Source organism: Gossypium hirsutum, chromosome D13, assembly GCF_007990345.1.
Source record: "Gossypium hirsutum isolate 1008001.06 chromosome D13, Gossypium_hirsutum_v2.1, whole genome shotgun sequence".
In the NCBI taxonomy this organism is placed as follows: Eukaryota; Viridiplantae; Streptophyta; class Magnoliopsida; order Malvales; family Malvaceae; genus Gossypium; species Gossypium hirsutum.
In genome coordinates, this window is record NC_053449.1 from 7008950 (window position 1) to 7025360 (window position 16411).

General features: G+C 34.9%; 1 protein-coding gene across 1 annotated transcript; it reads right to left on the reverse strand.

The window, feature by feature from the left end:
• Window positions 1-11920: 11920 nt before the first annotated feature.
• On the reverse strand, window positions 11921-14569 carry LOC107918692 (2-oxoglutarate-dependent dioxygenase 19). The gene is made up of 4 exons (XM_016848276.2): window positions 14200-14569; window positions 13880-14115; window positions 12784-13111; window positions 11921-12465 (listed from the first exon to the last, which is right to left on the reverse strand). Exons 1-4 carry the CDS (start codon window positions 14485-14487, stop codon window positions 12211-12213), a joined length of 1107 nt encoding a protein of 368 aa, XP_016703765.1. The 5' UTR covers window positions 14488-14569; the 3' UTR covers window positions 11921-12210.
• Between the last annotated feature and the right edge of the window lie 1842 nt (window positions 14570-16411).

The following is a 16411-nucleotide window of genomic DNA, read 5'->3' on the forward strand; positions in this document are numbered from 1 at the left end:
ATCTGAATCTTCACCAAAGGGAAGCAACAGAGATTATGTGTGATAATCAATCTACTATTACAGTTGCAAAGAACCCAGTTTTCCATGGAAGGATAAAGCACTTCAACATTAAACTCCATGTTGTTAAGGAAATAGAGCAGACACAAGAAGTGAAACTGACTCATTGCAGTTCTCAAAAGCAGCTAGCTGACATTTTGACAAAAGCCCTTAATGTATCAAGATTTTTACACTTCTGAGCTGAAATGGGAGTTTGCAACATGCTAACCAAAGAGGAGTGTTGAAGTTTGGTTAGCATATAACACCAGGAGCAGTCAAGAAGCAGGCCAAGCCATGTAGAAGCTGCTGAAGCAAGTGCAGGTGCTGATTTTTTGTTCTTTTTGTAACCATAGTTTGATGAAATGTATTCAAGTTCATTTTGAACTATGTTAGGTTGATTCTTGATGTAATTTGATAGTGATTGAGATGTTAACTCAGCTTTATTTATGTGTACAAGCTTTGTTTTTTCAAGTTTCACTATATTAGTTGCAGTAGGTATTGATTAAGTGACCATATACTAATTTTGACAAGCTGAATGCTTGGTTTATGTATTGGTTTTATGCCATTATTCAAATTGAATGAATTTAATCAGTTTTTTTTCCATATACTCTTCATTTTTCTTTGCTTTTGTTTTCAATTTCTGTTTTGAATTATGTTTGTTTCTTCTGCAAATCTCGAGCCTTGCTACTCAAGTCTAGGTCGACTTGCTTGTTCTTTGTTCTTAACACCAACATATTTTCTTTGAGTATTTACAATTTTTAATCGGATTAATTTGTAGTATTAACTTCAGTATTTTTAATTTTTTAAATTATAATAGTTTGTATTATAAAAATACAGTTTTTTTGGAGTAATTTGGAAGTTGATGTCTTCAATATCTTTCTCCAGATTTTGCTTTAAATTATAAAATATTAAAATACATAAAATGATTAACATAGAAAAAAAATCTTAAAATAACAAAAAATATTTACCAATAAAACATTTTTCTTTGAATTCCTGTAGGCAGGACTTCTTGTATAAAACATTTGTACCTAATGGCTTGCTTATTATCAAAATTGATATAAATGGTATTTGCAATATTATTTCTTTAATTGTTGATACTATTTAATTTGTTTATTGTTTTGAAAAAGAAAGCCAAGGGTAAGTTATGAAATATTGTATTTATTGTTTTATTATTTCAATTAATTTATTTATTTGCTGACCCTTTCGATTAAGTTTTAGCTCGACTGGCATGGACATTGTTACTACTGCAGGAAGATGTGGGTTTGAGTGTGTTGAAGCGTATTATCCTCCTAATTATGGGTTGGGGAGGAATTATGCTTAATTCTAAGCATTGTGTAAAAAAATCAAATATAATCAAAACTTATAATGAGATTATTCAAAAAAATATTATTTACCGACCGTCAATTTTCTTTTTGATGGAAAGATATAATATATGATTAATTCTGAATTTACTAAAATGAAAAAGAAAAAAAATACATTTGAAATATTTATTTTAATGTTGTATTATATGATAAAATAATAAAAATTAAGTTAATAAATTTAAACCAATAAAATAATAAAATCTAATAAACCAATATTAGTCTCATATATAAAAAAAATAAAAAGTTAACAAATTGAACCCAATATAATTTAAACTCTAATTAAAATCCGAAACTCATAATTTCCAGTAATAATCCCTTCCAAAAATTTTGTTCATGCATTCCTTACTAAAACAATCATAATTTAAACTCCCAATTTCAAAATTAAGTGATTCAAAGTGTGTTTCAAAGCTAAGAAATAGCTCTTCAAATGCTATGCAAACATCTTAATCCAAAAATGCTTGAATCCTATCCAAAAATTTGACACAAGTCAACTAATCTTTTAAATTTGAAAATTGATAGCTTAGTTAAATTGACTTTAATAAATTTCACCCCCATCCGTGCATCTATCACATTGAGTAGAGCTAAAACCGAGGGTATCGTTGTCATCGAATGTTTTAAGTTTTGTTTTGGCTTTCAGTTTTTTTTAGTTTTTCATAATACATTGTTAGGGATTGACTCGTATAAATAATAAAATAGAAAATGTAGAGAAAATCAAACACAAAAATTTTATGTGGAAAATTCTCAATTAAGAGGATAAAAAACCACAGACAAAGGAGATTTTACTAATAAGAAAGAAATATAAAAAATACAAGATGGAGATAATAAAAACAAACCTTGAACCACAAATACAAAGCCCTTCGACTAAAACACAAATTTCTCTTAAAGCTTTGTTAAAGCTATTTCTTAATTGTGTTATGTTGTATTTTTCATCAACCTTTCTAGAGTTACTAATGCACTTTTATAAGCCAAATTCGGAGGTCAAATATAACTAAAACATCCTGGATAAATTAGAGTTTGACTGGAAAAAAAAATCAGATATTAACTAGGAGAAGAAACCCGATTAAGTAGGGAACACATCGCCACGTCGTGACGTTGCGTATCCCGTCATCGAGACGTCGACTCTTTCTCATAATGACGCTGATCCTATTTTGTCCAAAATGCGAGGTACACTATACAAACATAAACGCTAAATTAAAACTTCTCCAAGAAATATATGGAAAAAAAAGGGGACAATCATAATAGTAAATCCCCAATTTTTTGGTAATTGATATCAAAATAATTTTTATTTGTTTCCATTTGTTATATCTCTCAATTATGCATTTAATTATATACCAAAGACATCATGTATTTAATTGACACTATAAATTAAATTCCAAAAGAAATTGATACAATTGAATTCAATAGTCAAAATTATTTTTAAAAATTCACATTTGGTTTTAATTTATGGAAAATAAAGTACCTATTGCAGTTATTTCGTAAATTGGATTCTAATTTTTAAAACATATTTACTGTGATTTCATAATTCTTGCTTGCATATTTGCGCAAATTAGGTCATTGACATATTTTGGAATTTCTCACTAAAATATTAATAATGTATAAAACAATCATTAATTATCGAGGGTTAGTTTAGCAATGTTTTTAAAAAGTACTTTTGAGATAAAAAGCGCTTTTGAGATAAAAACATTCTTAAACAAGATGCTTTTGAGAAAAAAAAATGCTTTTCAAATGCTAAAATCTGATCAAACGCAAAAGCAGAAAATTTGAGCTTTTTCTCAAAAACATTGCTAAACTAGCAGTTGTCAACATTTCATTGGTCCCACATGGCAATTGGAGAACTACTCTAGAACTAAAATTAATCATATATGTAAGAAAATCTTGTTATAGAATAGATAGATTAGATTTGAGCATTTAAGTATCAATTCGTATCTAACATGATACATATTTAAAAGGATGAATTTTTTTTTTGTGAATGAAATTTTATTATAAAAAATTAATCATAGATACAACCAAGCCTCTTTAGAGGTTTTTCAAAAAATTGGGTACTACTCTTATTATCAACATCCATTTTAGCTAAGACTATCTGCTTCTTTATTGAAACCTCTGAAATTTAACCACCCGAAGATTAATTCTTCTGACCAAATTTGAATTTGACACCTTTGTAGTACTCCCCTGAATGGCTTGTACCGTTTCATGACTGTCAGAATCGATTAACACCCTGTCGAAAGCCTTATCCATAGCTATCGTCAATCCTTCCAAAATGCCCTATAACTCAGAGTCGAGAACTGAACATCTGCCCACACCCCTGTTATACCCAGTAATCCAGCCGCCCTATCTGTCACGAAGAACTCCCCCGATCATGGCAAACTCAGATTCCTCTTTTATTGTTCCGTCAAAATTCAATTCAATCCAATTCCCAATCTTTGGCACAACTACTACTAGAACTTGATGGTTGGAGATATTTACCTTAAGAGCTGATGTGTATTGTTTAGCCCAACTGAAGGAGGTTTTAATCAATTCCTCAGTACTTCACGTTATGCCTTGGAAGATAAAAGGGTTCTGGTTTTTCCAAATTCGCCAAGCTACCGTACCAAATAAGCATTGCCAGTCTATCCCGTCCAGATGCAAATTGAGATGATTCTGAAGGTTAGCTGAAATCCAATCCTGCAAAACACTTGAAAAAAAAAGAATTATATTTGGTCATGGAATAATCTGTTTCCAAGTATCCTTAGCAGTAGGACAATCACAAATGGTGTGTAAAATGTCTTCACATTCATTGCTGCATATATCACAACAACCATTCAACCCAAGTCCTCTTTTCACACACTTAGAATTAGTTAGAATATGTTTTTTAAGAGCGGGCCAAATAAAACACGTAACTTGTTGATGGCCCTGAAACTTCCAAGGTAATTGCCATATGTCATTCTTAGGATTCCAAGTCTCTTCCCGAATTTTCCAAAATGAACTCTTGATTCAAAAAGAACCATTAGAGGATCCTGCCCAAGTGATCCTATCAGGACCGACTTTTGACTGAGGTGGAGGAATACCCATAATACGCCTAACCACATCCTCCGACTCCCATAGGTGAAATAAATCAAGATTATAATGCCCATCCTCCAAAACCATACTACTCAACACGTCCTCCCTTTCCATATTCGAACGAGATGGAATATGATTTAACAAATGGCCGAAATTTAGAATCCAAGGGTCACTCCAACAATTGATCAAATTACCATCCCCGACTGACCATAAAAGATTCCCTGACCAGTGGCAAACTTTAGAAGGACTTCTCCAAAGTGTTGAAGCATGGTCAGCATGCAGCAACCAAAACAGTCAAGGCCATCACATGCAGAAGCTGCTAGTTTATCAAGCCAGCAATCATGTTTTTGATTCATTTTGTATTTTAAGTTTGTGTAATGTAACTTAGTTGTATTTTAACTATATTAGGTTTATGTTTGATGTAAAATTGATGGTGATTGAGCTGATTAATTAGCTTTGTTGTGTTGGACAAGTTAATTAGCTCAAGTTACTAAGTTTGTTAGTGGTAGTAGGTTGTGATTAGGTTAACCTACTGTTTTGTCAAGTTGTAAGCTTGTTTATGTATTGGCTTTATGCCATATTCAGTTTTTTGAATGAATTCAAGCAAGATTTCATCCATATGCTCTCTATTTTAGCTTTGCTTTAAAGATTGTTTTGTTTTTTCTACTTTGTTTCTGCCGCAAGTCTCGATCCTTGCCTGGCAAGTTTCTTGTTGAACTTGCCGTGTGTTGCTCTCGGTTCCAACAATTGGTATCTAGAGCCATATTCTTAGAGGACCTGTTGTAGTTCAGTACCAGGAACCATGGCTTCATCAGGTTTTTCACCAGCTTCACCACCTGTCTTCAATGGAGAGGGCTTCAACATTTGAGCAGTTAAGATGAGGACTTACCTGCAGGCATTCGACCTTTGGGAAGTTGTTAACTCAGATGCTGAGCCAGCACCTCTTCGAGCTAATCTAATAGTTGCACAGATAAGGCAACACACTGATGAAAGAACAAAAAGGCCCAAGGCCATGTCATGCATACAAAACTATGTGACAGATGTGATCTTCATGAGGATCATGGCCTGTGAAACACCAAAGGAGGCTTGGGACAAGCTAAAAGAAGAGTTTCAGGGGAATGAGAGAACAAGACAACAACAACTACTCAACTTGAGAAGAGATTTTGAAAATCTAAAAATGAAAGATGAAGAAACAGTCAAGCAGTATTCAGATCGAATTATGGCTGTTGTAAACAGCATAAGGCTCCTTAGAGAGCAATTCAGTGAAGCTAGAATAGTTGAGAAAGTCATGTCCACTCTACCAGAGAGGTATGAAGCTAAAATTTCATCCCTCGAAGACTCAAGGGACTTAACAATTATCTCCTTAACTGAGCTAATCAATGCCTTGTATGCACAAGAGCAAAGAAGAGCTAGCAGACAAGAGGAGCACCAAGAAGGGGCTTTTCAAGCCAAAACAAAAGAAGCCTCGAGCATTAATGCTCATAAAGGCAAAAAGTTCTGGAAAAAAGGCCTAAGCCTGATGCTGCTAGGAGCAGTGACCAACTCTTTAGACACTGTAAAAGAGCTGGTCATCCAGAAGATAGATGCTGGTTTAGACCAGATGCAGTATGCCAACACTGCAAGAAAAATGGTTATGTTAAAAAGGTTTGCAAGAACAGAAGCAAACCAAGATAGAATCAGTTTCATCAATAAAAAGCAGAAGCTCGAGTGGCTGAAGAGAGCAGTGATAAAAAAGAACAGGTTTTTGCTGTGTCATGTGCAGCAAATCAGAAGAAGGGTTCAAAGGGCTGGCTTCTAGACAGTGGTTGTACAAACCACATGTCACTAGATGAAACTATCTTCAAAACCTTGGACAAAACCTGTAAAACCAAGGTGAAAATTAGAAATGGTCAGTTCATAAATGCTGAAGGAAGAGGAGATGTACTGATCTATACTCCAACAGGTGGCAAAATCATATCAAATGTACTTTTGGTACCTGAAATCGATAGGAACCTTCTCAGTATAACTCAACTACTTGAGAAAGGTTACTCAGTTGTGTTCAAGGAGAAAGAATGTCAAATTTTTTATTCAATCGGATCAAACCTCATAATAGTCACTATGACTGATAAATGTTTTGAAGTAGACTGGCCAAATGGCCTACATTCAGCCTGCATATCCTCCACTGATGACTCCAGACTCTAGCACCAGAGGCTTGGACATGCAAACTACAAATCCATAGCTCGGATGGCCAATGAAGGTCTAGCTGAAAACTTCATCGATTCAGTAAAGAATGATGAGCTTTGTGAAACATGTCAACAAGGAAAATTGGCAAGATTACCATTTCCTGCAAGCACAGCATGGAGAGCATCAGAGAAGCTGCAACTTATGCACACTGATGTGTGTGGACCAATGAAGACTGAGTCTCTCAAAGGAAACAGGTACTTTATTATCTTTATTGATGATTATACAAGATACTGCTGGATTTATTTTCTAAAGCAGAAATCAGAAGTTGCATCTGTGTTCTTGAAGTATAAGGCTGCTGTTGAAACTGAGTCTGGTTGCAAACTTAAAGCACTAAGGTCAGACAATGGAACTGAGTATACCTCAGCTCAGTTCCAAGCCTACTGTGAAGAAGTAGGCATCAAACACCAGCTAACTAATGTGTATACACCTCAGCAGAATGGGGTATGTGAAAGAAAAAATAGAAGTTTGATGAATATGGCAAGATGTCTTCTGTTTGAGAAGAATTTGCCCAAAACTCTGTGGGCTGAAGCTGTTAACACTGCAGTTTATCTCCAAAATAGGCTTCCAACCAAGGCCCTATCTCAAAAAACTCCATTTGAAGCCTGGTTTGGATTCAAGCCGTCACTGGCTCATCTCAGAACTTTTGGTTGTCTGTGTTATACACAAGTCCCAGCTACAAAGAGAGGGAAGCTAGATAAAATGGCTCAAGTAGGGATCCTAACCGGCTATAGCATGGTTAAAAAGGGCTACAGAATCCTAGAACCTGCTACAAACAAGATACTGGTGAGCAGGGATGTTGTGTTTAATGAAAAGGGATGCTAGAATTGGGAGAAGGCTGAACCAGAGGCAGTAACTGAAGACCTGGCATTGGACCAAGCTGAAACTGATCAAAACACATCTGAAATAGATGTAAATGATGTTCCAGTTAGAGGCACTCGATCATTGACTGATGTCTATGAAAGGGCACAAGTGGCCATTGTTGAACCAAGCTGCTTTGAAGAGGCAGAAAGCCGGGAGGGCTGGAAGCAGGCAATGATTGAAGAAATCATAATGATTGAAAAGAATCAGACCTGGAGTCTAGTTGAAAGACCAACAAATAGGAAGATTATTGGTGTCAAATGGGTCTATCGAGTTAAAAATAATGCTGATGGTAGCCTAAACAAGTTAAAGGCTAGATTGGTTGTGAAAGGCTTCAGTCAAAGGTATGGAACAGATTACCTGGAGACTTTTGTACCAGTGACTAGGCTCGATACTATAAGGCTGCTAGTTGCCTTAGCAGCACAAAAGCAGTGGATGATACACCAACTTGATGTAAAATCAACATTTCTTAATGGATTGCCTGAAGAAGAAATTTATGTGGAGCAACCTCAAGGCTTCAAAGTGTCTGGCAAGGAAGAAATGGTGTACAAGCTCAACAAAACCTTGTATGGCTTGAAACAGGCTCCAAGGGCCTGGTATAACAGAATAGATGGTTATCTGACCAGTCAAGGATTCGAAAGGAGTCTCAGCGAGCCAAATCTATATGTTAAATCAACTAGTGCTGAAATTCAGCTCATTTTGTCAATACATGTCGATGACTTACTGGTGACAGGAGGAGATCGAGAGATGCTAATCAGCTTTAAAGCCAAAATGCAACAGTACTTTGAGATGTCAGACTTGGGATTGATGTCTTATTTCTTAGGCATGGAAGTAACTCAAGCTAAAACTGGAATTTGGCTAAGTCAAAAGACCTTTGCTATGAAGGTTTTCAACAAATTCTCAATGGAGAATTGCAAAGCAACCAGCACACCAGTTGCTGTTGGAGAAAAGCTATCGAGCCAAGATAAGCATGAAAAGGTTTGTGTAACAACCTATTGAAGTCTAGTTGGATGTTTGCTGTATTTGACTGCTACTAGCCCCGACATAATGTATACTGTGAGTCTACTCTCGAGGTTCATGCATTGTTCAAATGAAAGCCACTTTAGAGCTGCAAAAAGAGTTCTAAGATACATCAAGGGAACCTTGTCCTATGGAATGTTGTTTACCAAGGCTGAAAACTTGAAGCTAGTTGGCTATTGTGACAGTGATTGGGCTGGTTCATTGGATGATATGAAGAGCACTACAGGTTATGTATTCAACCTTGGCTCTGCTATGATTTGCTGAAGCTCAAAGAAGCAGGGAGTAGTAGCGCAGTCGACTGCAGAGGCAGAATATGTGGCTACTGCTGCAGCAGTCAATCAAGCCATATGGCTTAGAAAAATTTTGACAGACATTAACCATGAGCAAAATGAAGCAATAGAGATAATGTGTGATAACCAATCTGCTGTTGCAATTGCAAAGAACCCTATTTTTCATGGGAGGACCAAGCATTTTAATATCAAGCTTCATGCAGTTCGAGAAATGGAGCAAGCTCATGTTTTTAAACTGGTTCATTGCAGATATTTTGACAAAGGCTCTCAATGTTTCAAAGTTTCAACATTTGAGAGCTAAGATGGGAGTTTGTAACATGCTAACCAAGGAGGAGTGTTGAAGCATGGTCAGCATGCAGCAACCAAAATAGTCGAGGTCATCACATGCAGAAGCTGCTAGTTCATCAAGCCAGCAAGCATGTTTTTGATTCATTTTGTATTTTAAGTTTGTGTAATGTAACTTAGTTGTATTTTAACTATATTAGGTTTATGTTTGATGTAAAATTGATGGTGATTAAGCTGATTAATCAGCTTTGTTGTGTTGGACAAGTTAATTAGCTCAAGTTACTATGTTTGTTAGTGGTAGTAGGTTGTGATTAGGCTAACCTACTGTTTTGTCAAGTTGTAAGCTTGTTTATGTATTGGATTTATGCCATATTCAGTTTTTTAAATGAATTCAAGCAATATTTCATCCATATGCTCTCTATTTTAGCTTTGCTTTAAAGATTGTTTTGTTTTTTCTACTTTGTTTCTACCGTAAGTCTCGATCGTTGCCTGGCAAGTTTCTTGTTGAACTTGCTATGTGTTGCTCTCGGTTCCAACACAAAGAAAAGAGCAACACCCTTGAGTTAAGGACTCAAGTAGACAGTAGATACTCTATACTTCGATCTAAGCACCTAAATCCATAAAGCATTCAAATTGGAAACAAGATTGAAACCAAGTTTCATCAAGAAAGATGTATTTTGGTCCTTTAAACTCCTAAATCCAAGGCCCTCACGAGATCTTGGTTGACAAATAAACTCCCAACTTACAAGTGCCATCTTCCTTTCCCCTTTAGAAGCTCCCCAAATGAATTGTCTAACCAATTACTCAATCTTGTCACATAGGCCTTTAGGGATCCTCATCGATTGCATGAAGTAACTTGGTATCGTTAACAAGACAGACTAAGCAAAAGTGGCCCTACCTACTGAGGATAGTTTCCTAGTCTCCCAGCTTTGCAATTTAGTGCGAACTCGATCAACAATGAATCTCAAAGTACTATTAGTCACTCTCTCATGAAGAATAGGAATCCCTAAATAAGATTCAAGATTTTGCACCCTATTGAACCCTAGTATGTCACTAAGGATCTTCCCTATCTCTTCTCTAACACCTTTAGAGAATAAGATGTTATATTTCCTTGCATTCACCTGATGTCTACAGAAATTGTAGAAATCTTTAAGAATTCCCCCAACAATCTAGCTTGATTTTAATCTGCTTTCCCAAAAATGATAAGGTTATTTGCAAAAAATAAATAAAAGATAGTTGGACCTGAAGGACTAATATGGATAGGCTACCACTAACCCCTCTGAATTGTCGAATGTATATTGTGTCCTAGCCACTCCATACACAATACAAATAAATACGGGGATAAGGGGCACCTTTGACGAATGTCTCTGGCCAGTTTAAATTTCAGGGACGGAACACCATTACAAAGAATCTACACAGAAAAATTAGAGATAGCAAACATAATATATTATTAAGGAGATTAGGGATACATGTGGCTTTAAAAGAAGCCTCAATAAATTCCCAGCAAACTCGATCATATGCCTTCTCCAAATTGATCTTCACAACCATCCATTTCCTATTCTTTTGTTTGCTAATGGGTGACTTCTTATGTAACGATGACATTATTGGTAATATTACGCCCTGCTATGAAACACGCTTGTTCCTGCACAATAATTCTTGGAAAAACTAGTTTAAAGCGATTAACAATGACGTTCATAATCAATTTATATAAGACTGAACACAAGTTGATGGGCCAGAATTGGGAAAAATTTTCTAGAGCATGAACTTTAGGAAGAAGAACAACTAAATTGTTCTTTAAATTTGAATCAATGATTTCTCCGCCAAAGATTCTTTTAACCCACCCACAAACTAACTACCAACGTGCTCCCATTGGCTTTGGAAAAATAATGCATGAAAACCATCACTCCTTGGGGCTTTTAAGGGTGCCATGTCAAATAAAGCAACCTTAACCTCCTCATCAGTGACTATCATACCCAAAAACTGTAAGTCTTCCAGAGACAATTTAAGAAAAAAGCAGGGAGGAGGCCCTAACATGGGTTCCGGATGCTCCCCATAAAGCCACTGGAAAAAATTAATAGCTTCCATCTAAAGGGTCTCATCATCATAGACCCAATCCCTTAGATCATTCTTCAACTGATATCTTATTATGTTTTCTTCGCCGAAGGGTGCGTCTATGGAATAACTTTGTGTTTTGGTCTCCCATGACAAGCTAGTCGCATCTAGCATTCTGTTTCCAAAGCAACTCCACATGGTGTAGAATGATTTCTAGATTAAAAGGAGGAATATTTTATAAATTAACAATTCATGAATTTCATGCATCGTGATTAAATAATAACACAACACCTCATCAATGATGAAATAAAATATAATGAATAACTTATAAATAAATATTAATAATTTTATTTAAACATAAAATTTGAACTTGATATAAGCAATAAATCCTAAATTCAAAGCTTAAACTCGAAACTTCAAATAAACCTAAATTCTATACCATAAACTCTACACCTGAAATGCAAAACTTAAAAAAAATTATAATTAATATTTAATTATGCTTAAATAAAGTTATTATTTATTTATGAGTCTACTATTTTCCACTTTACCCAATGATGGCGTGTTATATTATTATTCACTGGTGGTGCATCAAAACTATTCCTAATTAAAATGCATGATAAAATTTAAAAAAAAACTTTGTACCTAATGCATTAATAGCTTTAGGTTAAATGTGATAAAAACGTTGCATCAATAAAATTTAAGAGATTAGTTTCTCTTTTTAGCACATCAATGTAAAAGTGAGCGTTCAATCAAATTGAATTGAGTGAAAAAAATACTCGTCATTACAATTTGCTTTTGGTTAAGAATCAAATACAATCCATTCTAGAAAAGAAACCAAACATAAACCACCTTAAAAAGAAACAAAGTAAACATGAATAAAGATTGTTTATTCAAGCTTGATTCATTTTTTGCTCCTAGTGATTGTAACTATCTAATTCAAAAGCCTGAGTTTCAAATCCCAAATGACTCGAACATAAAATAATTCGAACTCGAAATTAACCCAAATTTAGAAAGATTTACTCATTTGCAAACAAATATTACACTAGAAATTAAATCCCTCTATTTCGTATATGTTCCAAGTAAGATTTCCCATCGAGCTTGCTGCTTTGTTGAAGCTCCACGTATTCTTTATATTTAATTGCTGGGTATGCCAATGGGTTCTGACCATCTTCCAGCAACATTGGAGCCGGATTCACGGCGACGTCCGCGGCCGGTCCATGCGCCAGTGCTATCGATATCCTTACATTTCTATCATTTACCACAGCTCGATGGAGAACACTTTTATACTTCCCGTTGCTCAGAATCTTGCATAAATTTAAAATCATATCCGATCAATTAGGAGAAATAACGATTTACTTCAGATCAATTTTGGAAAAAATTAAAAACCAATTATAAAATGAAAGGTCAAATTATGGATTTGGTCCTTCTACTATACTAAATCTATATTAACATGATGATGTGAGAAATTTTCACATCAACATTAAAACGAAATAGTTGATGGTGTTAAACAACTTAATAAACTAATTATATTCTAAAAATTGAAAGATGAAATTAAATCAAGTTAACGTAGTGTGACTAAATCCAAAAGTTGAAGATAAAAAAGAAGAATTTGGGAGTTGTACCTCAATATGGTCCCCAATGTTGACTAGAAATGAATTGGGGATGGGGTGGATATTGACCCATTTGTCTTTGTGTAGCACTTGAAGCCCCACGGTGTCGTTTTGGATGAGGAGGGTCAAAAGACCATGGTCGGTGTGAGCGGCCAAGCCCATGGCGAGTTCTGGCTGTGGGCATGGTGGATACAAGTTTGCTACCATAATCTGTAGGCAGTTTTCCAGAGTTGAGGCCTTCTCAATGTATTTGTCTTCTAACCCCAAGCTTTCTGATATTCCTCTCACTATTTCTTTCATTACTCCTCGGGTTCTTTTGCTGTATTCTAATGCAATTTCGCTTATGCCAAAAAAAAACAAGACAAAACTTATGTTAGATGAATTGATTATATCCCTATCAGATATATGTGTACCCAATATGTATGATAACATGGGCTACGATTAATGGATGTGATTATCCAATAAATACTAAGTAATTCAGACACGTTACTATTTAGAGAGTGGGTGAACAAGAGCAATTAATAGTAGCAATAGCTAAATCGCTCACTTCTTAATAATACAAGGATTAAACCACTTTATTTATTTTGAGAGTTACTCTTAATATAGTACAATAACTTCCTTAATATTTATTCCAATTATGTATGTATATATAACTTCTATTTTCCTATTTGGTTCAATTTTGTTAAATATGGATTAGTCCCAGTTCTATTTTTAATATAATTTTTAAATAAAAATTTAAAAACTTATGAATGGAATCGATCCCTACTTATGAAATTTAATTATATTATCTTTAATATTAAGTTTTTTCTCGTAGATGTACAAAGTAATTGTATATATTAAATATTATAAAATATTATAAAAAAAATTACCTAATAATTAATACATGATAGTTGTATGCCAGATATTACAGTTTATAATTATAAAAGATATGTTCTTTTAATTTGAATGGAACTATATTTTGACACGAATTTAAATTTAAATTTAAATGGTGTTATTCTCATTTTCACTGTATTAGAAAAAATATGGATATGTTATCTTTAGTATTTCATTAAACAATGCTACGTAATTTGTTTTCTGAAACCGATCTAATGGTATAAAAAGAAAAAACCTGAAGGAAGGGGGATTGCTGGGCGAGTGAAAGGCAGGATGCTGAAAAATCTTGAGATAATCTCTCCAATACAAAATTTTATCCACTGATGGGTTGAAACTTGTCCCATATCTTATAGGATCCAATACATGTTTCCCTTCACATTCTCCCTTTTCTTCCTCTGTTAGCTCGAAAAATTCCCTACAAACCTCTATCATTGCCTTCATCATCCTCTCCGGCACCCCATGATTGGTCACCTGATAATGCTCATTTTATCAAAAATCTAAAATTCTTTGAAAATCATAACTATATATAGATATATGTGTATATATGTATTGTACCATGAAGAAGCCCCAGTCCCCGCAGGCTTTTCCAAGTTCTCGGATGGTTTTAGACCGTTCATCGGGATTACTAGAGATGAGGAGGGAGAAATCGATGGTGGGGATTGGTTCTTTCGTGTCTGAAACTGGTTCGTGGTTGGGTTGTTTTGGGAAGGTGTAAATGGAAGGGATGGAAGAAAGTCCGGGCGATTCGGATAGTGCTTTAACGGATGTTAGCTTCCGTGGTGGTGGTGGGTGAGTAAGAGATGGTGGTGACGGTGGAGAACCGGTCGGAGCAATGGTGGCCATGGGGAGACTGACGACGGCGACGGGAGAGAGGCTGAGACACGATTCTTGACTGCAAAAACTGAGAAGGGATGCCCATGCGCATGTTTGCATTTCATGTGCTGTTTAATACTAATAATTCAATTTGACTTCTGGGTGATGCCAAAACAACAAATTTGTCTGTTAGTAGCCAACTTACCGTACCAAAATGTCAAAAATAATTAAAAAAGGTAATCCAATTTGAACGGACTTTATATTTTAGAATTTACGTGATTCGCTTAGCAGGGGGTATCTAAGGAGATGGCAGCTGTAAAAATTTTCATTTACCTGCTTTAAAATTTTAAAAATTTTAAATTAATAAAAATAAATTTATATTTTAATTCTTTTAAAAATAATAAAAATTTAATTTAATCTCTTAAAATTTATAAAAATATAAGATATTCAAATTGTGAAATATTATTTTTATTACTGTAAAATTTATAATTTAATTTCGACCTCGCCTAAAACATTTTCAGACTTTTCCCCTATCGCTCAGTGTTCAAGATATATTCACTTATGAGTCTTCCAAAAATTAAATGGTAAACTTCTGTTTGGGCAGTTTCTTTTCATGAAGTAAAATATGTTTATCAAATCAGACTGTGAGCGTCGTATGCTGCAAAGGGTTTGAACCACTACCTCGTCGGAGGCACTCTTGCTCTATCAACTTGGAAACAATTCCAACTAATTGACTGGTCTACTGAAGGGAGGGGCTGAGACACGGTTCTTGACAGCAAACTGGGAATGGATTATCGTGCATGTTTCTTAATAACTTTATCTTTTGTCAAATGAATTAATTGTCTCTTTCCTTTTGATAGTTGCCATATCCAATCATAGTTTCTTTCATGGCATACTTTTGAAATCAGTAATTAAACTTTTAAAATGCTTTGATTGAGTATTTACTATTATAAGTCCTTCTGTTAACTAATTTTTTAGGAGGTTAAATTGTAGTATTAACTTCAGTATTTTTAATTTTTAATTTTTGAAATTATAATAGTTTGTATTATAAAAATACATTTTTTTTGGAGTAATCTGGAAGTTGATGTCATCAATATCTTTCTCCAGATTTTGCTTTATGTTGAGGTATTTTTCTTTTTGTCCCTTTTTACTGGTGATGTTTACCTATTTATATGATATGGGTGCTGTTAATTGAGATGATATGCTAAGTAGGCTCTATGCATACAGACACATACCTTACTCTAGATTTAACACATGTTACACGTTCTTATGCACATATAACTTCGCAGGGGAGTAGGCTCAGCGAGCAAGCTTTGCATATGAACTCAGTCTGTGATCCCATCATGCGAGCTCAGTCTGCAACCTTGTGGTTTTAGACTGATGGTGGTAACTATCCTAACAATTTGTCCCCCATCTGGTTAAAAGGGAGAGTCATAAAGTGACCCTGGTTGAGATAAATAAAAGTTACCGAGCACGTTTTATGCTTCATCGAACGTCACGGGGTTCATCACTTGTAGGAGAGGATACAATTGTTTGTGATTATGCTTTTACCCCTGGACACTTGAACCGTTTAAGCCTGAGGAGAAACCCTTTTAAAAGAGGTTAACAAAGCCTTAGAAATCATAATATTTTGATTCAAAAGTTTCAAAGAAAAGTAACAGGCAAGAAGCACAATTTCAGAGGTAATCTTTTAAAATTTCTTTCACTTTCTAAATTTTATTTCTACTTTTGTTGGTAAATCATGGCGAGAACCAGAGGCAGTGGTTGTGCTATCTCAAAGAACCTTTCTAGACACGAGGGAGTTAGGAATTTGGTAGAAGCTCAAGTGCATGTTTCTACAACAAAACTAGAAGAGATTAATCGAATTTTAGCTGTACGAGGGATTCAAACTTTGAATTTCGTGTATGATTTCTCAATTCTCAAAGGGGCACATCGCCTGAGCAACACCAGCAAC